The sequence below is a fragment of the Suricata suricatta genome, chromosome 3 (genome assembly GCF_006229205.1).
Source record: "Suricata suricatta isolate VVHF042 chromosome 3, meerkat_22Aug2017_6uvM2_HiC, whole genome shotgun sequence".
In the NCBI taxonomy this organism is placed as follows: domain Eukaryota; kingdom Metazoa; phylum Chordata; class Mammalia; order Carnivora; family Herpestidae; genus Suricata; species Suricata suricatta.
In genome coordinates this window covers 119,645,124-119,667,251 of record NC_043702.1, presented here as the reverse complement: position 1 = coordinate 119,667,251, position 22,128 = coordinate 119,645,124, and the positions used below count along the sequence as shown (strand labels likewise).

At 40.0% G+C, this 22,128-nt stretch overlaps 1 protein-coding gene across 1 annotated transcript; it reads left to right on the top strand.

Annotated features, from left to right (window-relative positions):
• The first annotated feature begins 837 nt into the window (after window positions 1-837).
• Window positions 838-21,773, top strand: SELL (selectin L). Its single transcript, XM_029934992.1, has 9 exons — window positions 838-974; window positions 1,884-1,965; window positions 3,694-4,080; window positions 4,935-5,042; window positions 8,553-8,738; window positions 9,926-10,114; window positions 11,625-11,753; window positions 16,434-16,452; window positions 20,966-21,773. Exons 1-9 carry the CDS (start codon window positions 960-962, stop codon window positions 20,982-20,984), a joined length of 1,134 nt encoding a protein of 377 aa, XP_029790852.1. The 5' UTR covers window positions 838-959; the 3' UTR covers window positions 20,985-21,773.
• The last annotated feature ends 355 nt before the right edge of the window (window positions 21,774-22,128 follow it).

Genomic DNA, 22,128 nt, shown 5'->3' with positions numbered 1-22,128 from the left:
TCCCTAGGGCAAAAGGTAGAGCTGCTTTGCTCCTTAGAGCTTAACTTTAGGAAGTACCATTAATGAGGATTTCCACTAGGGGGCAAGCAAGGAAAGAGAGAGAAGGAACTAGATGTCAACCTGTCAGGTGCACAGAAGTTTAACAGACATCATAAAAGGGAAGAAAAAATAAGAAAAAAACAGAGAGGGTGGCAAACCATAAGATATTCTTAAATACAGAGAACAAACTGAGGGTTTCTGGAAGGGAGGTGGATGGGGGATGGGTTAAATGGGTTGATGGGCATTAAGGATGAGCCCTGGGTATCATATGTTAGAGATGAATCACTGGGCTCTTCTACTCATGAAGCCAAGACTACACTGTATACTAACTAACTTAAATTTAAAACTAGTTTAAATTTTAAAAAATTTGGTCCTGAATGCTGTTTGGATTGTGTGGTGGTTTCAGTTATCTGGGGCCCTTCGCCATGGATGGCCAAGAGTTAAGTGCAGTATTTATTCAAAAAGAAAAGAGAGAGAAGTGGAGGCTGGGGAGGAGAGGAAGAGGAGGAGGAGGAGGGAAGGCGGGAGGAAAGGAAGGAAAAAGGGAATAAGGGAGGGAGGGAAAAACAGAAGGAAGGAAGGAAGGAAGGAAGATGGATAAGGGAATGGAAGAAAAAATTGAAAGAGGGAAGAAGAGAATCTATCAACAATGGTCAGCAGCTCTCCTTTTCTCAAGGTGGTGACAGAGGCCAGACTAGGAAAGGGGTGGGGAAAGAGGAGTGAGAAGAGATGGGGGAAGGTAAGGGGAAGAGGAGGAGGAGGATGTGAGACTGAGTCAGAGAAATGAAAGAAAACAAGCCTTTTTTGGTGGCACTCCACACAGCCTCCTGAAGCACAGCACACCCAGCGGTGGGCAAGGACCCAGACACCTTGGTGCTGAGTTGAGAGGCTGGAGTCCAGAAGAAAGAACTAAAGAAGGGATGAGCAAGGCCACGGTGAGCTTTTCAGCCTCAAAGATTTCCAGATGCTCAGATAGAAACCTTTGGGACTGCAGGGGCAGGTGGCAAAGGGCAAGAAGCAACAGAGTTCATTTTTGGTTTTAACAAAGACAAGAATTAAAAATGTTGAGTCTAAAAAGTGTTCCCAGAATTTTTCTTCTCAAATGGGCTGATTTCTCTTCATTGACTTGTCTCTGGTGAGATTCTTGAGGAAGTACTATCTTGTTGAAATGAGTGCTTTGGCAGCTAAACACAGGCTACCTGAGATGTGATATAGTTCAGAAAATATAGTTTTAAGGTGTGCAGAACATTTGTGGTTTGGGTTGTGCAAAATGTATCTCTTTTTTACTTGAAAGAAAATTAGTTGCTTTTCTTTATCGGTGTCTGGGTATCTAATTCTTTTAAGCATTTGAAACATTAAACCATTATAACCCGGCTTATAATTTTAACATTTAAATCTCAGACATCAATAGTTCATGAAGTATCAAAGAACACTTTAAAAATATACATATTAAACATCAAATAGTTTCTTCTAATAGCTCTGCAGAAGGAAAGGAGAAAAATTACCGAAATATAGAAAAAAATCAGAGTAGTAACAATCAGCAACTTGAGGCTAAAACATGAAAGAAAGAAAGAAAGAAAGAAAGAAAGAAAGAAAGAAAGAAAGAAAGAAAGAAAGAAAGAAAAAAGAAAGAAAAAAAAAGGAAAGAAAGAACTAACTTTGAGTCAGTTTTTAAGCAAATTTAATGCTATCTTTTCATGCGCATCTAAGATACCTCTTACTTCAGGCAGGGTTAGTAAGCATATGTATTTAATTTTGAACTTTAAGAAAGTCGCAGCCATCTCCTCAAGGTGCTGTAAACTTGTGAGTTAAGAATATAAATCTAACTATAATTTTCTTTGCAGATATTTCCATGGAAATGTCAGAGCACTCAGAGGGGCTCATGGAATGTCCTCAAGTTGTGGGTCTCGACAATGCTCTTTTGTGGTACGTTATAGTATTGATATATTGCTAAGCCCTTTTTAACTTACGTTTATTTTTCTTAAATATCCACTGGGAATACACAGTCGAGGGGAAGATAATTAGGTAGACAGCTGTTAACTGCATCCTTCTGTAAACATCTTTTTCTTCCTGTCACCTTTAGTGACAGCTCAGAAACCTCCTAAACATGCCACACCCTTGTTGCATGTTCCAAATCCTAACAATATTGCTAAAGTCTTAATTATGAAGAAATAAGGTCAATTAAGAAATATCTAATGGGGCACTTGCAATCTGTACCAAATATTTAACATGGTACTTTCTATTTTTATCAATAGTTTAGTGCACATCAGTGTCATTTCTACAATGGAAGTGTGAGCTCCTTAAAGTCAGACCCCTTTTTTTATTATTATTATTCTCCCATCGGTGTGACAAGTTTTATGTCGGATACTTGAAGACTCTCCAGCAATTGTTTAGAGCTTTCTCATTCCTAAAGAAGCCAATGTCTTCTTATGCCCTAGCTTGGATTTTCAGCCCTAGCCAAGCAAATGTGCTTTCCTCTGTCCCTCACACATTCTTTACACCAAGTCTGCCTCATGTGACCTGCAAAGCTAGTGCTAATTTCATCCAACAAATGTTTTCTGAGTCCCTGCAATGCACCAGACACTGTCCTAGGCACTGAGGAGACAGCACTGAACAAAACAGTTTCTTCTCCTTTAGAACATATTCCGGTAGAATGCTCCTTCAGAACTCTGTTCCAAATGTTTATTTTATTACATTATTTACTCATTAATCATATTTATTTCTAAGTTCTCTGTTCATTTCTGATACATTTCATTTGAACAAGATTAAGTATGTTTTATTTGCATCTGTTATTCCTTGTTCAGGAGGAATCCTTAGGAGACTGTAAATATTGGATCTATGTCTTCTTTGATATTTCACTATGGTTTTTGCCCTACACAGCAGAAACTCAGTAAATATTGATGGACGTGAAAACATTTACCTTAACAGTAGAACTGTGTTTCACCTAGATCATACCATGCTTAGAATGGCGTATGTTATGATGAGGTCATTGTGGGTTTCTGGTTTTTTTTTTTTTTTTTTTTTTAAGTAGGCTCCATGCTCAGTGGGGAGCTCAGTGCAGGGCTTGAACTCATGACCCTGAGATTACGACCAGCTGAGATCAAGAATCAGATGCTAACTGACTGAGCCACCCAGGCACCACTTGGTTTTGTTTCTTTCAAGTCCTGAGATTTGAAGCACCCATATGATTACTAAACACCATCAGCTGGGTATCTTCATGCACAGAACACGCCCTAAATCAATTTGACAATCCTGCATCATTTGGTTTTGTAAATTATTCTTTTTCTTAAAAAATAGTTTCATATATAAGGTTTGGGCTATGTATTGAGGCTTTCCCAGAAGCAGCTTTTCCTGTGGTAAAAGATGATCTCTTGAGAAAAAAAATGATGAAAATAAATCTAGGAAGCCACCAAATTTGTCTAAAATGAGTGATGAACAAAAAATATTGACTGTTACCATGAAAAGTGAATAGAAACCGAAGGGTTAGGTCTTACTTCAAATCTGCAAATGACTGATTCTATGACCCCGAGAAGGCAACCTATACTCTTGAGGTCTCGGTTTCCTCATGTCTAAGTGGCAGGCCCAGCATGGATTAGTTCTAGATTCTTTTCAGCCATGATGGGAGCCTGTATAGTTCACATTGATGTCTTTCAGATTTCCTTGGACGTCATGGGACTGACTGCTGGACTTACCACTATTCTGAAAAGCCCATGAACTGGGCAAAGGCTAGAAAGTTCTGCCAAGAACATTACACAGATTTAGTTGCCATACAAAACAAGGAGGAGATCGAGTACCTGGAGCAGACTCTTCCCCACAGCCCCACTTACTACTGGATAGGAATCCGGAAGGTAGAGGGGGTATGGACTTGGGTGGGAACCAACAAGTCTCTTACCAAAGAAGCGGAGAACTGGGGACGCGGAGAGCCTAACAACAAGAAGTCCAAAGAGGACTGTGTGGAGATCTACATCAAGAGGAACAAAGATGCAGGAAAGTGGAACGATGATGCCTGCCACAAGCAAAAGACAGCCCTCTGTTACACAGGTAGGGGCGGCATGGATCCCAGGGGGTGGGGATGTTAGGAAAGAAAGCAGTTTCTATTACGTTCTAAAGTAAATCCAGTTCTCTAAAAAATAAAATAAAAGCATGTTACCTCTGTGCATTTTTGGTGTGTGTGAGCCTGGTTCTAACACCCAAAAGTGATACCTTTAAACCAATTTACTTCAATATGATAAATATATGTAAGAAGTAAGGCAGAGAAATGGACACAGAGATGTGCATGTGGCCAAGAGCTCAGGCTCACATTCCCCCATTTCCTCATGGCTTATGGTGGTAAGCTTTGTGCTTATGTTTCCTTCTTGGCCTAATCTTCTATAATTCTATATAATGAAATACTGCTGTGTTTCATTATCTGGAGGATGAAAATTTGTTTTCAGTTCCCAAACTGTATTTTTCCAAGTCATATTTCATCAGTAATTTGATCTCTTGTAAATTGGGCTCTCTACTGATTTAATGAGTTCAGACTTTTTAATCTTTCCATAGTACTTTCTAAGAAGAAAGGGATTGCCAAGTATATTGCAGAAATGGTTGGGGTTAGGCCATCACTTAACGTACTTATGACAAGTTTCAAAGAACATCAATGAGTTTCCCCAGAATGTTAGAGAGTATTGGCATTGGTAAATTCGTTCTAAGTGTATGTCTGTGGCTAAATGGCCAGTATATGACATAAATAAAAAATCCTGACATATATTTTTTGTGCAAAAATGTTATGAATGTACAGACAAACCTTTCCTGCTTATAAAAGCAGTTTCAGCCAAAAAAGTTATCTGTATCCAAAGAAATGACTCTGAGTACTAAGAAGTAATTAAAATAATTTATTTCGCTCCCCACCTTTAAAGCTTCTTGTCAGCCCTTGTCATGTAGCAAACATGGAGAATGTGTGGAAACCATCAATAATTACACCTGCAACTGTGATGTTGGGTACTACGGGCCCCAGTGTCAATTCGGTAAGCCCCTTTTCTGTCATTGCTTCTTCTTGTGTAAATTTACAGGTATTATTGTAGTTTATTGACAGGGACAAAACAGTACTAGCCATTCCGAGAAATGAGAAGTTTTGATCAGAAGAATATGCTTGCACAATGTGTTACTTTTCCTGAAAGATTTCATAAGTCAACATGAAGTTTCAGTTCACTTCTTAGCAAGTTTTTTGAGTCTTTTGAGAGAATATAGTGTTCGGATAAAAGCTTTAATGATGACTATAATGAGTCAATCATGGTAGATTCCTGTTCTTAGGGAATCCATAATCCAGCAAACTGGTTGGACCCATTAGAACCCTGAAGTCTGAAAGAAACATTGCCATTTATTGTTGGGAGGGTGAGTTACCCATTAGGTAATCTTGCTTTTGTATGTAATCCTCAAAGTCATGACAGGGAATGGGTGAAAAGAAAAAGTCACATAATGACACACAATATAGGTCAGAGAAGTATAGTAATAAATCCAACAAATTTATTTGGGCTGCATATTTTTTGAGGATACAATGAAAAATCTATTACAGATTCTGTCTGTGAAGGATTTGCAACTAGCTAGTGGAAATTATGTATGCTCTCAATTCAGTTTGATGGAGAGCAAGGTACAAGCTGGAATTAACTGCTTAATGAAAGAATCTGGCCTGTTTATTGGACAATTGGAGCCCACTTAGTATCTTAACACCTGGTTTGGGGGCAATTTTCCTAGAAGCAATGCATAATATGGATTGGAAAACAAAAAGAAAGAAGATGGAGAGAATAAGTAGGAGTCTAATGAAATCATTCAGAGTTGTGGTGGTAGAAACAGAAAGGCAAGAGTATATAGACTCAAAGTCAAGGAGTCTTTGACCCAGTCAGCTCACTACTGAAAGAAACATAAATCATCTGGTTGTTATTGGTTCAGTTTCAAAACTATGCTTTGAAGTATCTGGTGCATAAGATAGAGAATTAGAAGAGAAAATCAATGTTTGTAAATAATAGACAAAGAATTAAAGCCAAAAAATAGTGTGTCAACCAACTGGTGATGGTCTAACTCATTTCACTCAATTCCTATCCAATACTTTACCTTCAACTCCTGAAGTTTATTTTTATTCTTTCTTTTTGATCCTTAATATTTTAATATTTTATTTTATTTCATTATAGAGAAAGAGTGAACATGAGTGGGGAAGAAGGACAAAGAATGAGTGAGGGGGGGGAGAGAGAGAGAGAGAGAGAGAGAGAGAGAGAGAGAGAGAGAGAGAGAGAGAATCTCAAACAGGATCCATGCTTAGTGCAGAGCCTGATGTTTGGCTCAACCCTGACCCTGGGATCATGACTTGGGCTGAAATCAACAGTCAGACATTCAATCACCTGAGCCACCCAGGTGCCCTTGATCTTTAATTTTTTAATTCTTATAACATTGGCATGCCCATTTCACTCCTTTTTGAACATTTTACACTTTTTTCTGTCTAGGCTTTCATCTTCTCACTCTTTTCTGGTCTTCTTTCTACCTATAATCATTTTTCCTTGGAATTCTTCATAAGCATTTATCCAAGCCCATCCTCTATTGTTAATTCTCATCTTCTATCTTTTGCCCATTGCTCTTGTGACTCTACATGTCCCTACTTCGGTCAAACTTACCAACTTCTGTGGACTCACAGATTCATGGGAGCTTTAGACTGGCAAATCTATTTCCAACCCCAGGCTTCAAGTATGCTAAGAATATCTTCTGGGGTGCCCAAAGGGCTGTAAAATCAATTGTCCCAGCCAGCTTCCTATTTTATATTTCTTATCTCAGTATGAGACACCTCCTTTTATATGGGTGTTCTAGTATTAAACTCTTTCTCCTCCCCTTACATTTATGCAAAGTAACACACACTACTCATTTTTACAACTTTTTTTTTCTCCACTTTGCCTCCCATTTGTCAGTTTTGCTACTACTGCCCTCGGTCTTCCTAGATTATTGGATTAATTTCTTAGCAGAGTTTCACAGCTTTAAATTAGCTCCTGCTAAATATACTATTCATGCTACAAGTAGGCTGATTAGTTAAAAACAATCAAACATCACACGTCTATCCACCCTTTAATTTCTACCTATCATTTGTCCTACAGGATGAAATCTAAACTCCTCAAGACTTAGAGAAATGCTTGATATACAGTAGGTACTCATTAAATTAAAGAAAAAAGATAAAAGAATTTGTCTTAGCTCCTGCCTTTTTTCTAATCTCATCTCACATCATTCCTGCCTCTTTGTTCCTTCTAGTAGCATCAAATGCTTGTAGTTCTCCATACTTTTCATATGTGCTTTGTATTTCATTGACTTGCTCATGCCTTTCTCATTTTGCACATGGCTAACATACCTGTTCATCTTTAAGACATAGTTCAAGGATTGTTGTTGTTGCTGTTGTTGTTTTTTCGGAAAGCTTTCTTCAGACTCTAAGATAAGCTAAGTGCCTCTATTCCATGTTTCAGTAGGTTTGCATATTTTTTCTTGTTTATCCCACATTTATTGAAATCATCTATTTACTTGTCTGTATTTCCTGATAGACTAGCAGCAGCTGAGGTCAGTAAGTATTATTTACAATCTCATATGTCAGATTGAGACTATGCCTGAAGTATATAAGGCACTTGCTTGCAGGTATGAGTAAAACTGGAGAACATAATTTAATTTGGACTTGTACTGTATATGGAAAGTATAAAAATTCTAGTTCCTCATGTCCTTTCTTCATTGAAATCTCAAAAGCAAGGTCACAGCAATGGCTAAAGTTGGATAAGGAATAGGAACAAGGGTTGGAATATTTGCTCAAAAGGCATGGAGGGGCCTAAAAACATGAAGACTCATTTCCAAGGCTCAATTCAATCTCTGATACCACCAGTAATAGCAGGAAAATCGATACAGTTTCTGGAGAGGGCTGTGAAAATCAGAACTGAAGTACTAGAGCTGAGCTAGAGAGGATAAAAATAGTATCAAGGCCAAGATGCTTTCTAAAGCTTCTCCACTCTTTTTCCACACCTCCTGCTCCCAGCACTAAACTCTACCTAGGAACTCTGATGTCAAAATTTCCAAAACCAGCTGGTCATTCCCATCTGACTCTTGGTTTCAGCTCAGATCATGATCTCACTGTTTGTGAGATCGAGCCCCATGATTCTCTCTCTCCTCTCCCTCTCTACACCTCCCCTGTTCTCTCTCTGAAAATAAATAAATAAACACAAAAAAATTATCTTCTCAGAAAATGCCAGCAATAATAAGAAGACTAGCTGATGTTTAATTAGGACTTCCTATGAGCCAAGTTCTAAGTCCTTGACTTACATTAGACCATTTAATTTCTACACCAGCTCTAGGAAGTTAATACAATTACCATGACTTCTCTTTCATATCTGAAGAGACTGAAGCTGGAAGGGTTAGTTCACTTTGTGCAAAGGCACTTGGTGACCAAGTGCCAAAGATAGTATTCAAACCCAGACACCAAGTCCTCACCACACTAGCTAATAGTGTTTCTTTTCTTACTGCAGTGGTTCAGTGTAAGCCTCTGGAGGCCCCTGAACTGGGTACCATGAAATGTAATCACCCTGTGGGAAACTTCAGCTTCAGCTCCCAGTGCACCTTCAACTGCTCTAAGGGCACAGACCTCATTGGGGCTGAGGAAACCACTTGTGGATCTTTTGGAAACTGGTCATCTATAGAGCCAACCTGTAAAAGTGAGTAAGTCTTCAAACTAGAGGCTTTGTCGTGGCCAACTTGGGTTAACTGAGAAAATGCAGCAGATACTTGTAAGGAATATATGTCCTTTTTGGAACCTAATTTAATCTAACTTAGATCACACTCTGATGCTTTTAAAAAGGATTGTTGTTACTTGAATCAAAAATCAAAGCCACAAATAAAAAACAACAACCACCAAAGACCTCTGACACCATCTCATGATATGTTCATAATCGTCAGTAATATGCAACGTGATTATAGTGTAATTTTTACTTGGGTTTTCTCATTGTCATGGCATGCATAGTCCGGATGAACCTCAGTTAAATGTTGCTTGTTCTCTCCTCTCAGTAACACCTATTTTATGTGGTGTCTTACTTAACACCAACCAATTTCCTTCTGAGGGTGTAGGATTTTTTTGATTGTTTTATTTGGTTTATTCTTGAAATCATTTTTTACTTTTCATCCTCTATGAACTCTTGGAGGAATAACAACTGCTGTGAAAAACAAAAACATAGTCTCTTGATCTTTTTTTTTTTTCATTTGAAGTATGGTGGCTTTTTCTTTTTAGCTGTCAAAAAGATTATTCCTATACAGGAGAAAACTGGTGACGTCTGAGCTTGTGAAGTCTTGGTTACATTTTCTACATTCATGCATCTGACTCACTAATTTTAAGTGGTTTATTTTAAAAAAGCGCAACTATCAAAGTCATACTGAAATCACAGAACTAAATTGACAAACCTGCTGAATTTTATAAAAGTTGATTGACTTGCTTCAGAGAACTGGGGTGTTTCCCAACACTGTTTGCTTTAGAACCATTGTAAGGACGGGAATTCTTTACATTCACCGAGAATATTTCATAAGTACTCTCGAGGATGTAGTATTTCCAGGCAGTGGTGGAGAGTCACCAGGACTGGGGCAGCAACCTGGAGCTACCAACCCTCCCCTCTGCTCCCTATCTCCCCACTCCCAAGGGCCTTCAGTGCTCCTGGCTTCACCTCTGATGCACCATTTTCCATTATTCTCAAGAAAATTAGGTCTGGAAACATTATCATAACTAAATTTTAGAGTTTAGAAATGTCTAGATTCAATCAGGTAGTTCCACAGTTGAGTTGAGCAGCTTTGGCTGAAAACCTTTGGTGAAAGGAGGGTCTCTACTCAGAAATATTGGTTTTTTTCTTCTTCATAGAAGTGATTTCCTGTAAACCTCTGATGGCACCTGATTTGGGAACCATGGACTGTAGTCACCCTCTGGCCAACTTCAGCTTAACATCCACCTGTACCTTCAACTGCTCAGAAGGAACTGCATTAATTGGGGAGAGAAAAACTATTTGTGGACCATCGGGAATCTGGTCAAGCCCTAGTCCAATATGTCAAAGTGAGTAAGTTTGCCCAGATATGCTGACAACTTAAAAAAAAGGAGCTGGTGAATGGGAAGATGGCATGGAAAGACAGATTAAACTTAAACATTTTTATTTTGCTAAATGTATATGGCTTAACAATTAATTTACTATAAAATCCTTGGCTGTTCTTGCCTCTTCTTTCGATGACACCCATTTCTTTTTATAGCCAAATTTTAACTCATTGTATCTCAACTCTTAACATCTAAATGCATTCTCTCTGACTTATTCCTTTTATTTTCTGACTTAACTTCTTATTCATTCTTCTATTCCACTACAATCTCACTTCTGTTAGTCCATTAAAATCTTTCTACAAAAGCACCAGTGACCACTTAATTCCCAAAATAGTATATACTTATCAATTACCACTAAGCCTATGCCTCCCTAATCTGTGTATGAGAAGGACTGCGTCTTCCTCATTTCCATACAGTTGACACTTAGTGCCTGTGCTAAATAAGTTGCTAAATAAATGCACATTAAATTAACATCTGAAAGAATCACTACTCAAGTCTGCTCCTGAGATCACCTCTACCAATGGAATAGTTTTTAAGTGGTAGGATTTGTAGAAACTCAGGGAAGCTGATCTCCGTATGGCCCAGGGCCAGAGAGTAAGGGAGGAATTTGAGGAGGAGGCAGGAGATCTTTAGGGGAGATTGTGTATCTCCCCATCCTCATGGAGCCTCTAGATGCCCTCTATTTGAGTGGTGTGGGAACGTGTGCCTTTTTTCTATTACATATTTGGGTGTGGGGTTGGAAGTACCTTGAAAGGGTTCGTCAAAGTAACATGAAGAATGGGGGACACAAACCCTATGCTAATATGCAAAAATAAATTTCTTTAAATGGCGGCATCAGAAGATAGCCTTTTTCATATCGTTTTTGTTTTTTTCAAAAAACGTTCCCAAATATTCACTCCTACAAGAGGGTACAGGTGTATCCATTTATTTGTGAAGGAAGTGGAGATACGCAGTAGGTCAATATCACTCCAAAGACAGTTCAGCATAGGTCCTCAGCATGTATACAGCAAGTGCATATGTTGGCACAGCTGCTTTAAAGAAAAAGTATTAATAGGTTTTTTTGGACTGATTTGTTACCTGGTTAAGATGACTGACTTTTATTTTTCCTGAAGTTGTATTAGACGTTTTAGGTCTTCTCTGTGCATCAGAGTCCCAACTATTGAACAAGGCCATGGAGATAAATACCATGGTGACCACTTGCTAAGATTTGCAGGTATTTCATCCAGGAGTTCCATGAATTGCAAATCTGGGGATGAAGAATTTATAGGCCTTGGGCTAGAGAAACTTTTCTGGTTGTTGCCTCTGCCGCAAGGTCATCATGGTCCTTCCCATGCCAGTTTCCCCATCCACCAAATGGCATCAAAGGGACTCTTATTGGGAGACATAAGGAAAAAGAAAAGCTAATGTCATGAGATAACACTAAGTATGTAATGCTGCGGCCTCATGCTGTGTGCCTTACTGATCTCTCTTTCAGAAGTGGACAGCAGTTTCTCAATGATCAAAGAGGGTAACTATAACCCTCTCTTCATTCCAGTAGCAGTTATGGTTACTGCTTTTTCTGGGTTGGCATTTATCATTTGGCTGGCAAGAAGATTAAAGAAAGGTATGTGAGTTTGTCTTCATACAAAAATATACAATTCAAATTGGATAAAATAGGGGTGCCTGGGTGGCTCAGTCGGTTAAGTATACAACTTTGGCTCAGGTCATGATCTCGAGGTTTGTGAGTTCAAGCCCCACGTGAGGCTCTGTGTTGGGGAGCTCAGAGCCTGGAGCCTGCTTTGGATTCTATCTCTCTGTATCTCTGTCTCTCTGTCTCTCTCTCTCTGCCCCTCCCCCACTTGTGCTCTGTCTCTCTTTCTCTCAAAAATAAATAAACACTTAAAAAAATAATTTTAAAAGTAAAGCAGATAAAAGTATAGAAACCCACAGGAAATTAAGATTGGTAGATTCAACTGAAGCAGGATACCAAGTTCTGTGTTCTGTAGACATCATTGCTGGGGGAGTGTGAAATAGGCCATACACCCTTTAATTAAAACAAGTTGGCTGATTAGTGTTTTTCATCTGACAAACTTTTAAAAAACGCTTACTGTCTTCAAGGTCTGTTCTAGTGTGCTAAGAGACAAATATTTTAATGGTTCTTTGCTCTTATTTAGTTCTGAAAAAAGGATGCGTATTCTCAGTCCTCGTAAGAGCCTACATGCCTTTGATCTCAGTGTTACAATCCCACTAGAAAATGAATCTAATGCCCAATAAGGTTATTTAGGCGCTATTCTCCAAAACCTGAGCCACATACCTGTCTGGCTTCTGACATGCGGGAATTGCACTGTCCCTGGGAGGAATCTCCACATTTTCTCCCCAGTGTCTATTCACTGAGGTCACAGCTCTAAATAAAAGCACTGCATATTTGTGCTTCCCTCCACTCTGGCCTGGAGGAGAAAAGGGAATAAGAAGGGCTGTTTGAGAAACTAATAGCCACTACCCGGAACAGTACCTGGGGCACCGCCAGGGGAAGACCACGGCATCCCTCATGTCCCTCCTGAATGTCCAACCCTTAGAGTAGGACCAGCTTCCTGGTTACAGATCCACAATCTGTGGCAGGTCCTGGGTGTGCACTGTCACATTTGGCCAAACTTGCCTGGCAGAACCATGGAAGACTATGAAATTCATGGACACTAAGCAGCTTTTAACGTACCCCTGCTTTAAGTTCCGAGGCCATCAATGGTCTCAAAACAACTGCTCCCAACTGCTCGGTGTTGCATTTCTTGGGAGTCAGTTGATTGCCATTTTAATTTTACTTCCATCAGTTAAGTAGTATGTATTCTCTTCAATGAACATAGCATATAAAGGCTGCCCCTTACCCATGCTCACTGCCAATTGCAGGAATATTACCTTCCAATCCCTAATGGTCTTCTACTATCTTTGGAATCTTTCATTCCAAATTTAAGATACTAGGTTAGTTTTATAAACAACCCAGAAAGACTATGGAAGGGGTCACAGTTGATGGGCAAGAACTTCATTAATGTAAAGTAAGAGCACTGAGCAGTTTAAATGTCTCTACTCCTGTTCTTGGAAATTCTGCTAAGAATGGGTCCCGTCATTTTATAGTACTATACTGAGTACTTAAGTATTACAATAAGAGGAGAATGAGACTTTTCTCCCACCATTGATTACCCTTTCCACTAAGACTTCAAAATCTGACCCCAGTCATCCCGTTTTCCCTCCTGCTTTGGGTGGTGATGACAGAACTGAGAGGTAGAGAATGCAGTGCACATTTATACACTGGTCTCTGGAATAGGAGGCTGTTATCTAAAGAACCTTTAAGGATATGGGGCCTGTGAGTCACCTTAATAAGGAGGATATCCCCAAATTCCAAAGTCTCTTAATAAATGTTCATAGAAGGGGTGCCTGGTTGGCTCCATTAGTTAAGTGTCTGACTCTTGATTTTGGCTCACATCATGATCTCATGGTTTGTGGGATTGAGCTCTGCATCGGCCTCTGTTCTGGCAGCATGGAGCCTGCTTGGGATTCTCTCTCTTCCCTTCTCTCTGTCCTTCCCCCCTTCTGCAAGTAAATAAATAAAACTTGAAGAAATGTTAGTAGAAGCAAAAGAATAGAATGCATTCTGTAGTGACTTGTATTTAGCGGCAGGGTGGGGGGTGGGGGTTAGCTGGCTAAGGCAGTTCTATAAGCAGTGGTGAGAAAAGCAGTGGGGTTGTTTTTAATTTTTTTACCTTGGAGTCATTTCTGTACAAGATCTCAAACTGATAACTTGAAAACTACATGCCCCTGCTGTGGGAATAAGTGTGGGGCAAACAGGAAACAGATAACGGGCAGTTAGGCTAGATACATGTATGCCAGCACGAGAACAGAAGCCCCAAAAAGATCACTGACTTTGTAGGAAAGTCAGGCTATCTTTAATGTAGCATTTCAAGGGTCTTCATTTTTGGAACATCTTCTGATATTTCCAACTTCCAAGTGGCTTTGTCTTCCAAAGATTTTAGATGTAAGTTAGTTCTTTGAAACATGAAGAACGTTTTTCCTACACAAACAGTGTTAAGAATGATAGGTGATTTCCCAGGATAACCATGTAACTGACACATTTATAAGAAAAAAATATGAAAAACAGTAAATCTGCATGTATGCGGTAGTCATCAACTCTGAGAATTTCCTCCGTGTTGTGTTCCAGGTTCAGTAAGCTGGAAAAGAAAGACAGGACATGGTAGCCAAGGAAATGAGCAGATTCCTGACTCCTGTCCTGTCCTCAAAACCTGTACTTTGGCCCCTTCCTTCATTGTCTTGATATCCAGACTTTAGCTCCTCTCTTCTGGAGGAGAAATAAATACAGACACTAGAAACATATGCCCTCTGCATAGGCTTGTCTAGAAACACTTTGTTTCCCAAGATAATCATTCTCTGATTAGTCATCACCCTTGGCCCTGTTAATAAATAAATAAAGTGATTAGTTAATTAATAATAAAATAATGAAATAGTAAATAATAAAACTGAAGCAGTGAGTTTAAGCCAAATCCCTCAAATCCTGTTGTCAGCAGGACCAGAATCAGAGATCAGACTCCCATTCACACAGGCCTCCTAACTCCTCTGGTCGTTGAGGTTCTATTTTTTTTTTCTCTTGGTTGATAGAATTCCCCAATTGAACCAACAACCCACAGGGTTAGAAAAGGGCAAAAAACTGAACAGCTGCCCTTAGTTCCTTTTTTTTTTCAGAAAGAACTCTCTCAGTAGGAACATATTCTTGCTAATGTATTGGTATGTGTTTCATTGTTCCTAAAAGGAAACCACATTTATATGACGGTACACAAATCTGAGATTAATTCAGATTTTGTTCTCCCTGCTCGAATGAATTCAGCCCATGTTACCAGCAGGCTGAATTTGGGAAGAAATGTTTAAAATAGTATATTCTAACATTTTAAAGTTTTAATTTAAAATGTAAATTCTGGGGCACCTGGGTGGCTCATTTGTTTGAGCATCCGACTTTGGCTCAGGTCATGATCTCACGGTTCATGGGTTCGAGCCCTGCATCAGGCTCTGTGCCATCAGCTCAGAGCCTGGAATCTGCTTCAGATTCTGTGACTCCCTCTCTCTGCCCCTACCATACTCATGCTCTCTTTCTCTCTGTCCCAATAATAAATAAATATTAAAAAATTTAAAAAAAAAATAAAATGTAAATTCTAACATTTTAAAACAGTAATTGGGCACTGTCCATGTGGTAGGTCCTGGTTTAAATACTTTGAATACATTTTATTTTGTCAACTCAATGAGGGAGATGTAATTATCACGCCCCTCTCGCAGATGAAGGGACTGTGGCTTCAGAAGGTAAGTAGCTATTCAGAGACACATTGCAGTTCATAAAACAGAACTTACACCCAGATTGGATGGTTCTAGAACTCCAGTAAGTTTTTTGTTTTTGTTTTTGGGGGATTTTTTGCTTTTATTTCCTCTGGAGTTTCAACTTTGCTGTTCATGCATTATTCTACTTCTTTACACTCTGCTTTTTCCAAAAAGAATGTATGATAGCTTATGAAATGTATTCAACGTAAGTTAAAATGAGTTTAAAAGTAAGTAAGAAAAGGAAAGCCATAACTTAAGGCACAAAAAGAAGTTGGTGCAAGAGGTGAAGTTAGTACACAAAAATATGTGTCACAAAGTTCTATACACTCGATAGAAAAGGGTCTCGGATCTGGCTCTGTTTCCTGGCAGCCAGTCAAAAAAGGGAGCAAAATGAATTATGATATTTACTGTGTTTGTAAGATAAAAACACATCAGTTACTCACATTTGATGAGTAATTCCTACCGATAAGACCCAAGTGAAATTTCTTTGTGGATTCTCACAGACAAGGTGGTGTGAGACATAATGACACATATTCTTACAATATTACCAGCTAGGTCTGTTAGGGAAGAATCTTCAGGTGGGAGGAGATGGCAGGTGAGGAAGGGATAAACAGGATTATGGGTATACTGGAACTGACTGGCAGGCAATTCCAGCGAGGCTGCTGTCTTTATGACCAGCACCGAGAATGAAATGGGACCCTGAGAAGCATCTGCGTCACTGGGTCTATTGCCTCTGAGTATATACCACTGTTTGACTCAGCACATTAAGCCGGCATCTCAAGTTCCCTTCGACACAGATGGGGTCCACCCAACAAATGTATAATGCACTCCAAAAGACAGTTTGAGAGTGGGACTCTGTCTTCTCTCTTACTTACAAAAAAGTGGGAATTGTCTACTTATGCTGATGCCATTTTCCTGTTTCTTCTGTTTTTAGGTAAAAAGTCTCAGAAAAGGTAAGTTTCATCAATGAGAAGTTTCTACATCTGTTGATCTTTTCTCTACCTTCCTTGAGATACTTCCTGTTAGAGCTCACATCTTAACTCGGGTCCGGGAAATGAAATTTCCATACAAAATGATAATCCACTATCCTCCTGTAAAGCTGTGTTTTTGCAGTTTTTGTATTTGAGAGTGCTAGTAGATTGGAATGAATGAATGAACAGCAGTTAAGAATGAACAGCCCTTAAGAAAGGGCAGTTATATAAAGGGAGCTTTTTCTGATTATCCCTTAAAGTCTTTTAGAGGATTTTAAGCATTTAAGCATATCTCTTCTTGTCCCAGCTGAATGTAAGGGCAATACCAAACACAGTATCCAGGAAACATTCAATTGATCAAGTATTTATTGAGAAACTAATGAATCCCAGGCTCTAGATTCCAAGCCTTCAGTGTCTAGTACAAGAAGGTAAATGACTACAGCTCTGACTAGCATTGACCTTCAGAAATGTGGAAGAGGTAGGGAACATTAATTCTACCTGAGGCTTCCCCGAAGAGGCAATTCTTGTAGTGTGGTCTGGAACCTCAGGTTTTTTCTTTCAATTGGAGAAACAGACCGAGAAGAGATGCAGATGTGTGAAAATGCAATGGTATCTGGCAGAAGTGAAGAGGGCAAAACATTTCTTCAGTTTCTCAGGTGCTTGGAGATTTGGAGAAGGAGAGTATAAGTAAGAACAGTGGAGATGGGACTTTGGTGCCACACTGAGCACCCAGTTAGAAAACCGAGCTCCTTTAAAGTGCTGGAAGAGGCGAGACGGTCCCTGAGAAGGTTGGCTGCTTGTTCAGACAAGTACGCTGCTGACCACAAATTGTTATGAAGAAGTTCTTATGAGTTTAGTGAGCTGCAGTTTTGAGTGCAAAACAGAAACATGAGCCAGACCATAGAGAATTTATAAGCCATATGAAGGAGTATGAACATAATCCTAAGGTCTTTGGGGTAAAGCAGGTGAATGTCATGCTAACATTTGCATCTTATGAGGATCACTCTGCAGACAGGGCAGTGGGGTGATCCTGGAGGCAAAGAACTGTTTTGGAGGCATTTAAAGTTATAAAGTGAAAGCTGATGGTGCCCATGTAGAGAAGTAGCAGTGAGGTTGAGTTTGTTCATGATGTAGAGGTAAAATCAACTGAATGTGGTTATTAACTGGATAAGCGAGAAGGAGAGAAGAATCTAAGCAGTCATCATGGTTCTGATAGGGGACTGGCAGATGGTTACTATCTATACAGTACTATTTACTGAGAAGGAAACCCAAAAGAATGAGAGGTTTTGGAGGTAAAGACCACAGGTTCAGTTTTGTCGGTATTGAGCTTTAAGTGTCCGTGGCTCACCCACAGTCGATTGGTTGTGTCTATAGCACAAGGGGCCATCTGGGGGCCAGAGAGTGGATTTGGGGGTTCTCACCCTGCATGAGATTAGCTGCTATTTTGGGAGCAGTACAGTCATCTGGGGAGAGTGAGGAGCAAGGAGTGGGAGAACAGAAGAGGATGTGGGAGAGAGGGCAGGAAGGGGGTAGCATCTATATCAAACAGGCCAGTGAAGGACAAGGAGATGGGGAGGGGTTGCCAGAGAGGCAGAAGGAAAATGAGGAGATTCTGGGTCCTGAATGCCAAGGAAAGAGGGAAATAGAAATGGCTTCAAGTGATATTGGGAGAACCAGTGAGTTTCCACTGAACGTAATAAGGGTGTCAGTGCAGAGTCTGTTCTCAGTGTTGAGGTCACGAAGGAAGTCGAAGTCTGATAGCCCAAGTATTGAGGCATCAGTGGAGATGAGGAAGTAGAGGCAGAACATGTAAGCCAACTCTTTAAAAAGCTTGGCAAGGAGAGGAGACACTTAGGAAGGTAACCGGAGAAGGACATTGGGTCAGTGGATGCTGTTTTATTCTATTTTATTTTAGTGCTCTATCTTCCATTTGATGATGTCACTGGGGTCCTAGACCCTTCTCTGGGCTGGGTTCTTTATCTCTGTGGGCAGGAAATCCACAAGATGTAAAGATTTCTTTCATGCTCACACCCACTGAGTGAAAGTCTTTTTTGGCACAATCCACCCAAAGCTGTTTTCTAGTCACGGGAACAACTTGTTTTTTCATTGCCACTAGATGGAAGCAGATTGATTCAATTTTTTAAAAGACGTTGGGGGGCAGGAACAGAGGCTGGCAGGAAGAGTATTAGCATTAATTACCACATTCGGCTAATTGCCATATTAAGTTTAACGCCTCACTGATTTTTACAGTGAATCAATCAGTAGTTTTTCAGTAAATACTTTCATGTTGGAACAATGCCAGGCTTGACTGAAACACCAGGAGGAGTAAGTCCCTGACCCTGACCTCAGGGAGATTATTATCTAGTTGTGTGGTGAGGACAGAAAAATAAAAGATATATATTTTTTCAGAAAAACATAAGGCAGAGCATAGTAATGACTGACAATCTCTGTGTTAAAGGACTTAGTCAACACAGAAGAGGCTTGGTGATCATAGAAGGTCTTATGAAGAAGGTAGACCCTGGGTTGGTTTGCAGAATGGATAGGATTTAGGTGTATGGAGAGAAGCAGGGAAGACAGACTATGAGGAGATGGTGGAAACATGGGATGGCAATGAAGCTATGACAGCATGCTCAGGAGCTGGTGGCTGGAACTGTCAAGAGCTCAGGGTGCACAAGAACTGTAAACAGAAATTGGAAGGGAAGGCTGGCCCCATCAATGTAGGTCTTCAATGCATCACCCAATGTTCTAAAAATACTAAGCAAAGAAGTATTATTTGCCCACCTGCCTTGCAATGCCTCTCACTTATTGATCAAGGTGACTTTAATTCATAGAATTATAAAATTTTAGGTCTTGAAAGGATCTTGATAGACATCATGTTCACTCTCTTTATAACTGAGCTAATTAAATAACTTTCCTATAGGCCCCGAGAGCGTGACATAGTTAAAATAATTATAAACATTTATGAAACATGAATTCCATATTGCACACCACTGCAAGTTTTAGGTATCTGAAATCATTAAATATTGCCTACAAGCCTTTGATGTGGGGGGAGGTACTATTCATATCCTCATTTTACAGGTAAAGGAAGAGAGGCAAAGAGAAGTAAAATATCAAGCCTGAGGTCACTGAATAAATGACAAAGCTGAGATTTGTACCCATCTGGATCCAAAGATCTTGCTCTTAATCCTTACGCTTCTAGAACTTAGGACTCTCCCCTCCAATGATAAGAGTTCTAAGTCCGAGCTACCCTCTTTCCCTAGTGATGTGATAACAATTTCACCCTGAAATCATGAGTGATGGCACTGAAAAAGGGTGGGATGGAAAAAGCAGAGTGTGTTTCTAGGATAAGCCAAAGATAAAATGAAAACCATCACACTAAATGCTGGAGCTCTGTGTTTTTTTGTGTGTGTTTTTTGTTTTTTGGTTTTTTTTTTAAGCCCTGGAGCCAACCCTCATAGTCTTTTGTACTCATTCTTATTAGGTCTTGGCTGGTGAATGACCAACTCGTGGGGCATTTGTGGTTTCAATTCTTGCTGGGTTATTTTCATTCTTCTGCAAACTGGTTCTGTTTACCACCTCATTTGGTTTCTAGTGTCTAAATTCTGCCTGGGTAAAAGCTACACCCAAGATACACAGGAAGATACGATGCCAACCTCAGTGGAGGGTATATGTGAAATTTTGTTTTCAGAAACATTTTTATCTCTGTATTGGCAAGCATGTTTGCAGCTGCTGAACTGTGGTTTACCCTGGCAGTTGATCATGAGAACAGAGTCTCCGAATCTGGCTCTCCTTTGAAAAGTGGTATTAAGACATGCCATATTTGGTTCCCCTCCCTCACTCCTCCCCCTTCCCTGCAAGATTGAGACAACTGTGTCACACACACAGACACACACACACACACACACACACACACACACACACACGTGTCATCTGTTTATTGAAACAAGATTTATCACCATCTGCCTAAATCACATTCCACCAGAATCAGGCATTTAGAATCACCACCATAACTTTCACGTGTTTTGATTTTTCTCAACTTTCTCTTTTCTTTTGACCATTGTCATCTGCTTTTCACTGACTTTCCACTGTCCAAAATCTATCTGAAATGCCCTTCGTATTCATTCGATCAAAAGACAAAGCTTGTGCTCCAGAAACGTCTCCAGGCATGGTCCACGGACCAGCGGTAGCACAAGCAGGGAGCCTGTGAGAAATGCAGAATCTGGGACACCACCCAGAACTACTGAATCAGAGTTGGTATTTTAACACCACCTCTGGGCAGCAAGCACCTGCAAGGGTGACAAGAATCGCTTTAGGGTTTTCTTCTTATTGCTTTGCCTGAGTGAACATGTTGTACTTGTCCTACTTACCTGAGAGGCATCTCCTTCACTCCTCTTCCAACTCTTACACTGAATATTGACCTTTACTATGAACACTGTTAGATTTTGCAATGTTTAAGGTCCTTGTTTTAATTTATACTATCTTATTTTTCATTCAGCATGGATGATCTGTATTAAAGCACCCTCTGTAAAAGAAAATTCTCGGGGTCCTGAGGTGTCACTGGTTCCTTCAGATCCCTCCCTGAAAAGTCATCACATGGTGGTGTGTGTCCTGCATTGAAGACGGGTGTGTCTCTCTCAATGCCTCTGGAAAGATTTCTCCGGAACCAGCAGCAATTTCTGCTCCCTTTGTGCCCTCTCTCATCCCCGCACCCCTGCCCGCTCTTGTGGTTTATATAGTGCACTCTGTTATTCTCTTTTTCGTGGAGAAAAGAGATCATAGGGGGAGAAGGTTGCTGTGGAATATAAAGATGTCCTATTTTGCTCTCTGTCTTGACTCTATTTCCAGTTTCAGCTCTGTGCTGTACCTGAAACTTGATACACGTGCACCTACAGACTCTGTTCTGATGCAAACCACATTTTATCTCCCCTGCCCCCCAGTCTTCCGTAGGGGTACATTTTTAGACATAAGTTCATAAAATTGATGTTGTCCTTGCTTTCCAGCTGCAGCAAAGTAGTGAGGTTCTGCCTCCAACGGAAAAGTCCTGCTGCTTGCACGGTGGCCTCACTTTCTCTGTAAATGGAGGCCATCCTATTTACCAACCTCCAGCCTCCCCACCTCCTTCGGCCATCTCCTCTTCCACACATAGCATCTCATGCGCACTGAACAAAAAGAGAGAGAGAAACTGCACTGGTTTTTTGTTTTGGGGGGTCTTGGGGTTCTTTTATTTTTACTTTTTGGTTATTGCTGTACTCATTTTATTAGATCCATAGGGACATCTTGTACTCCGTGCTTTTTTAAAAAATGACCACTATATTGTTAATAAAGAAACATCACCAGAATGTTAGCTGCAGACAACATTTCTTGGAAGTTATATGGAAGAGTTAAAACAAGTAGACAGAGATTCTTCTTGCCCTCATCCCTCTTACCTGTCGGCTGAGAGTCTCTATTTTTTAAGATCCATCTCAAGCATCCCCTCTCCCCATTTCTTTCAAACTAGTTCTGTCACAGCTAGTCCAAACCTGTGGCCTCCTGCTGCAAGATCAGTCTATGTTTTGTACTTAGTCTTTTTTTTTTAACATGCGATTTTGTACTTAGTCTTCTTTAAAAAAAAATGTTACCACAGGGTGCATGGGTGTCTCAGTCGGTTTAAGTGTCTGA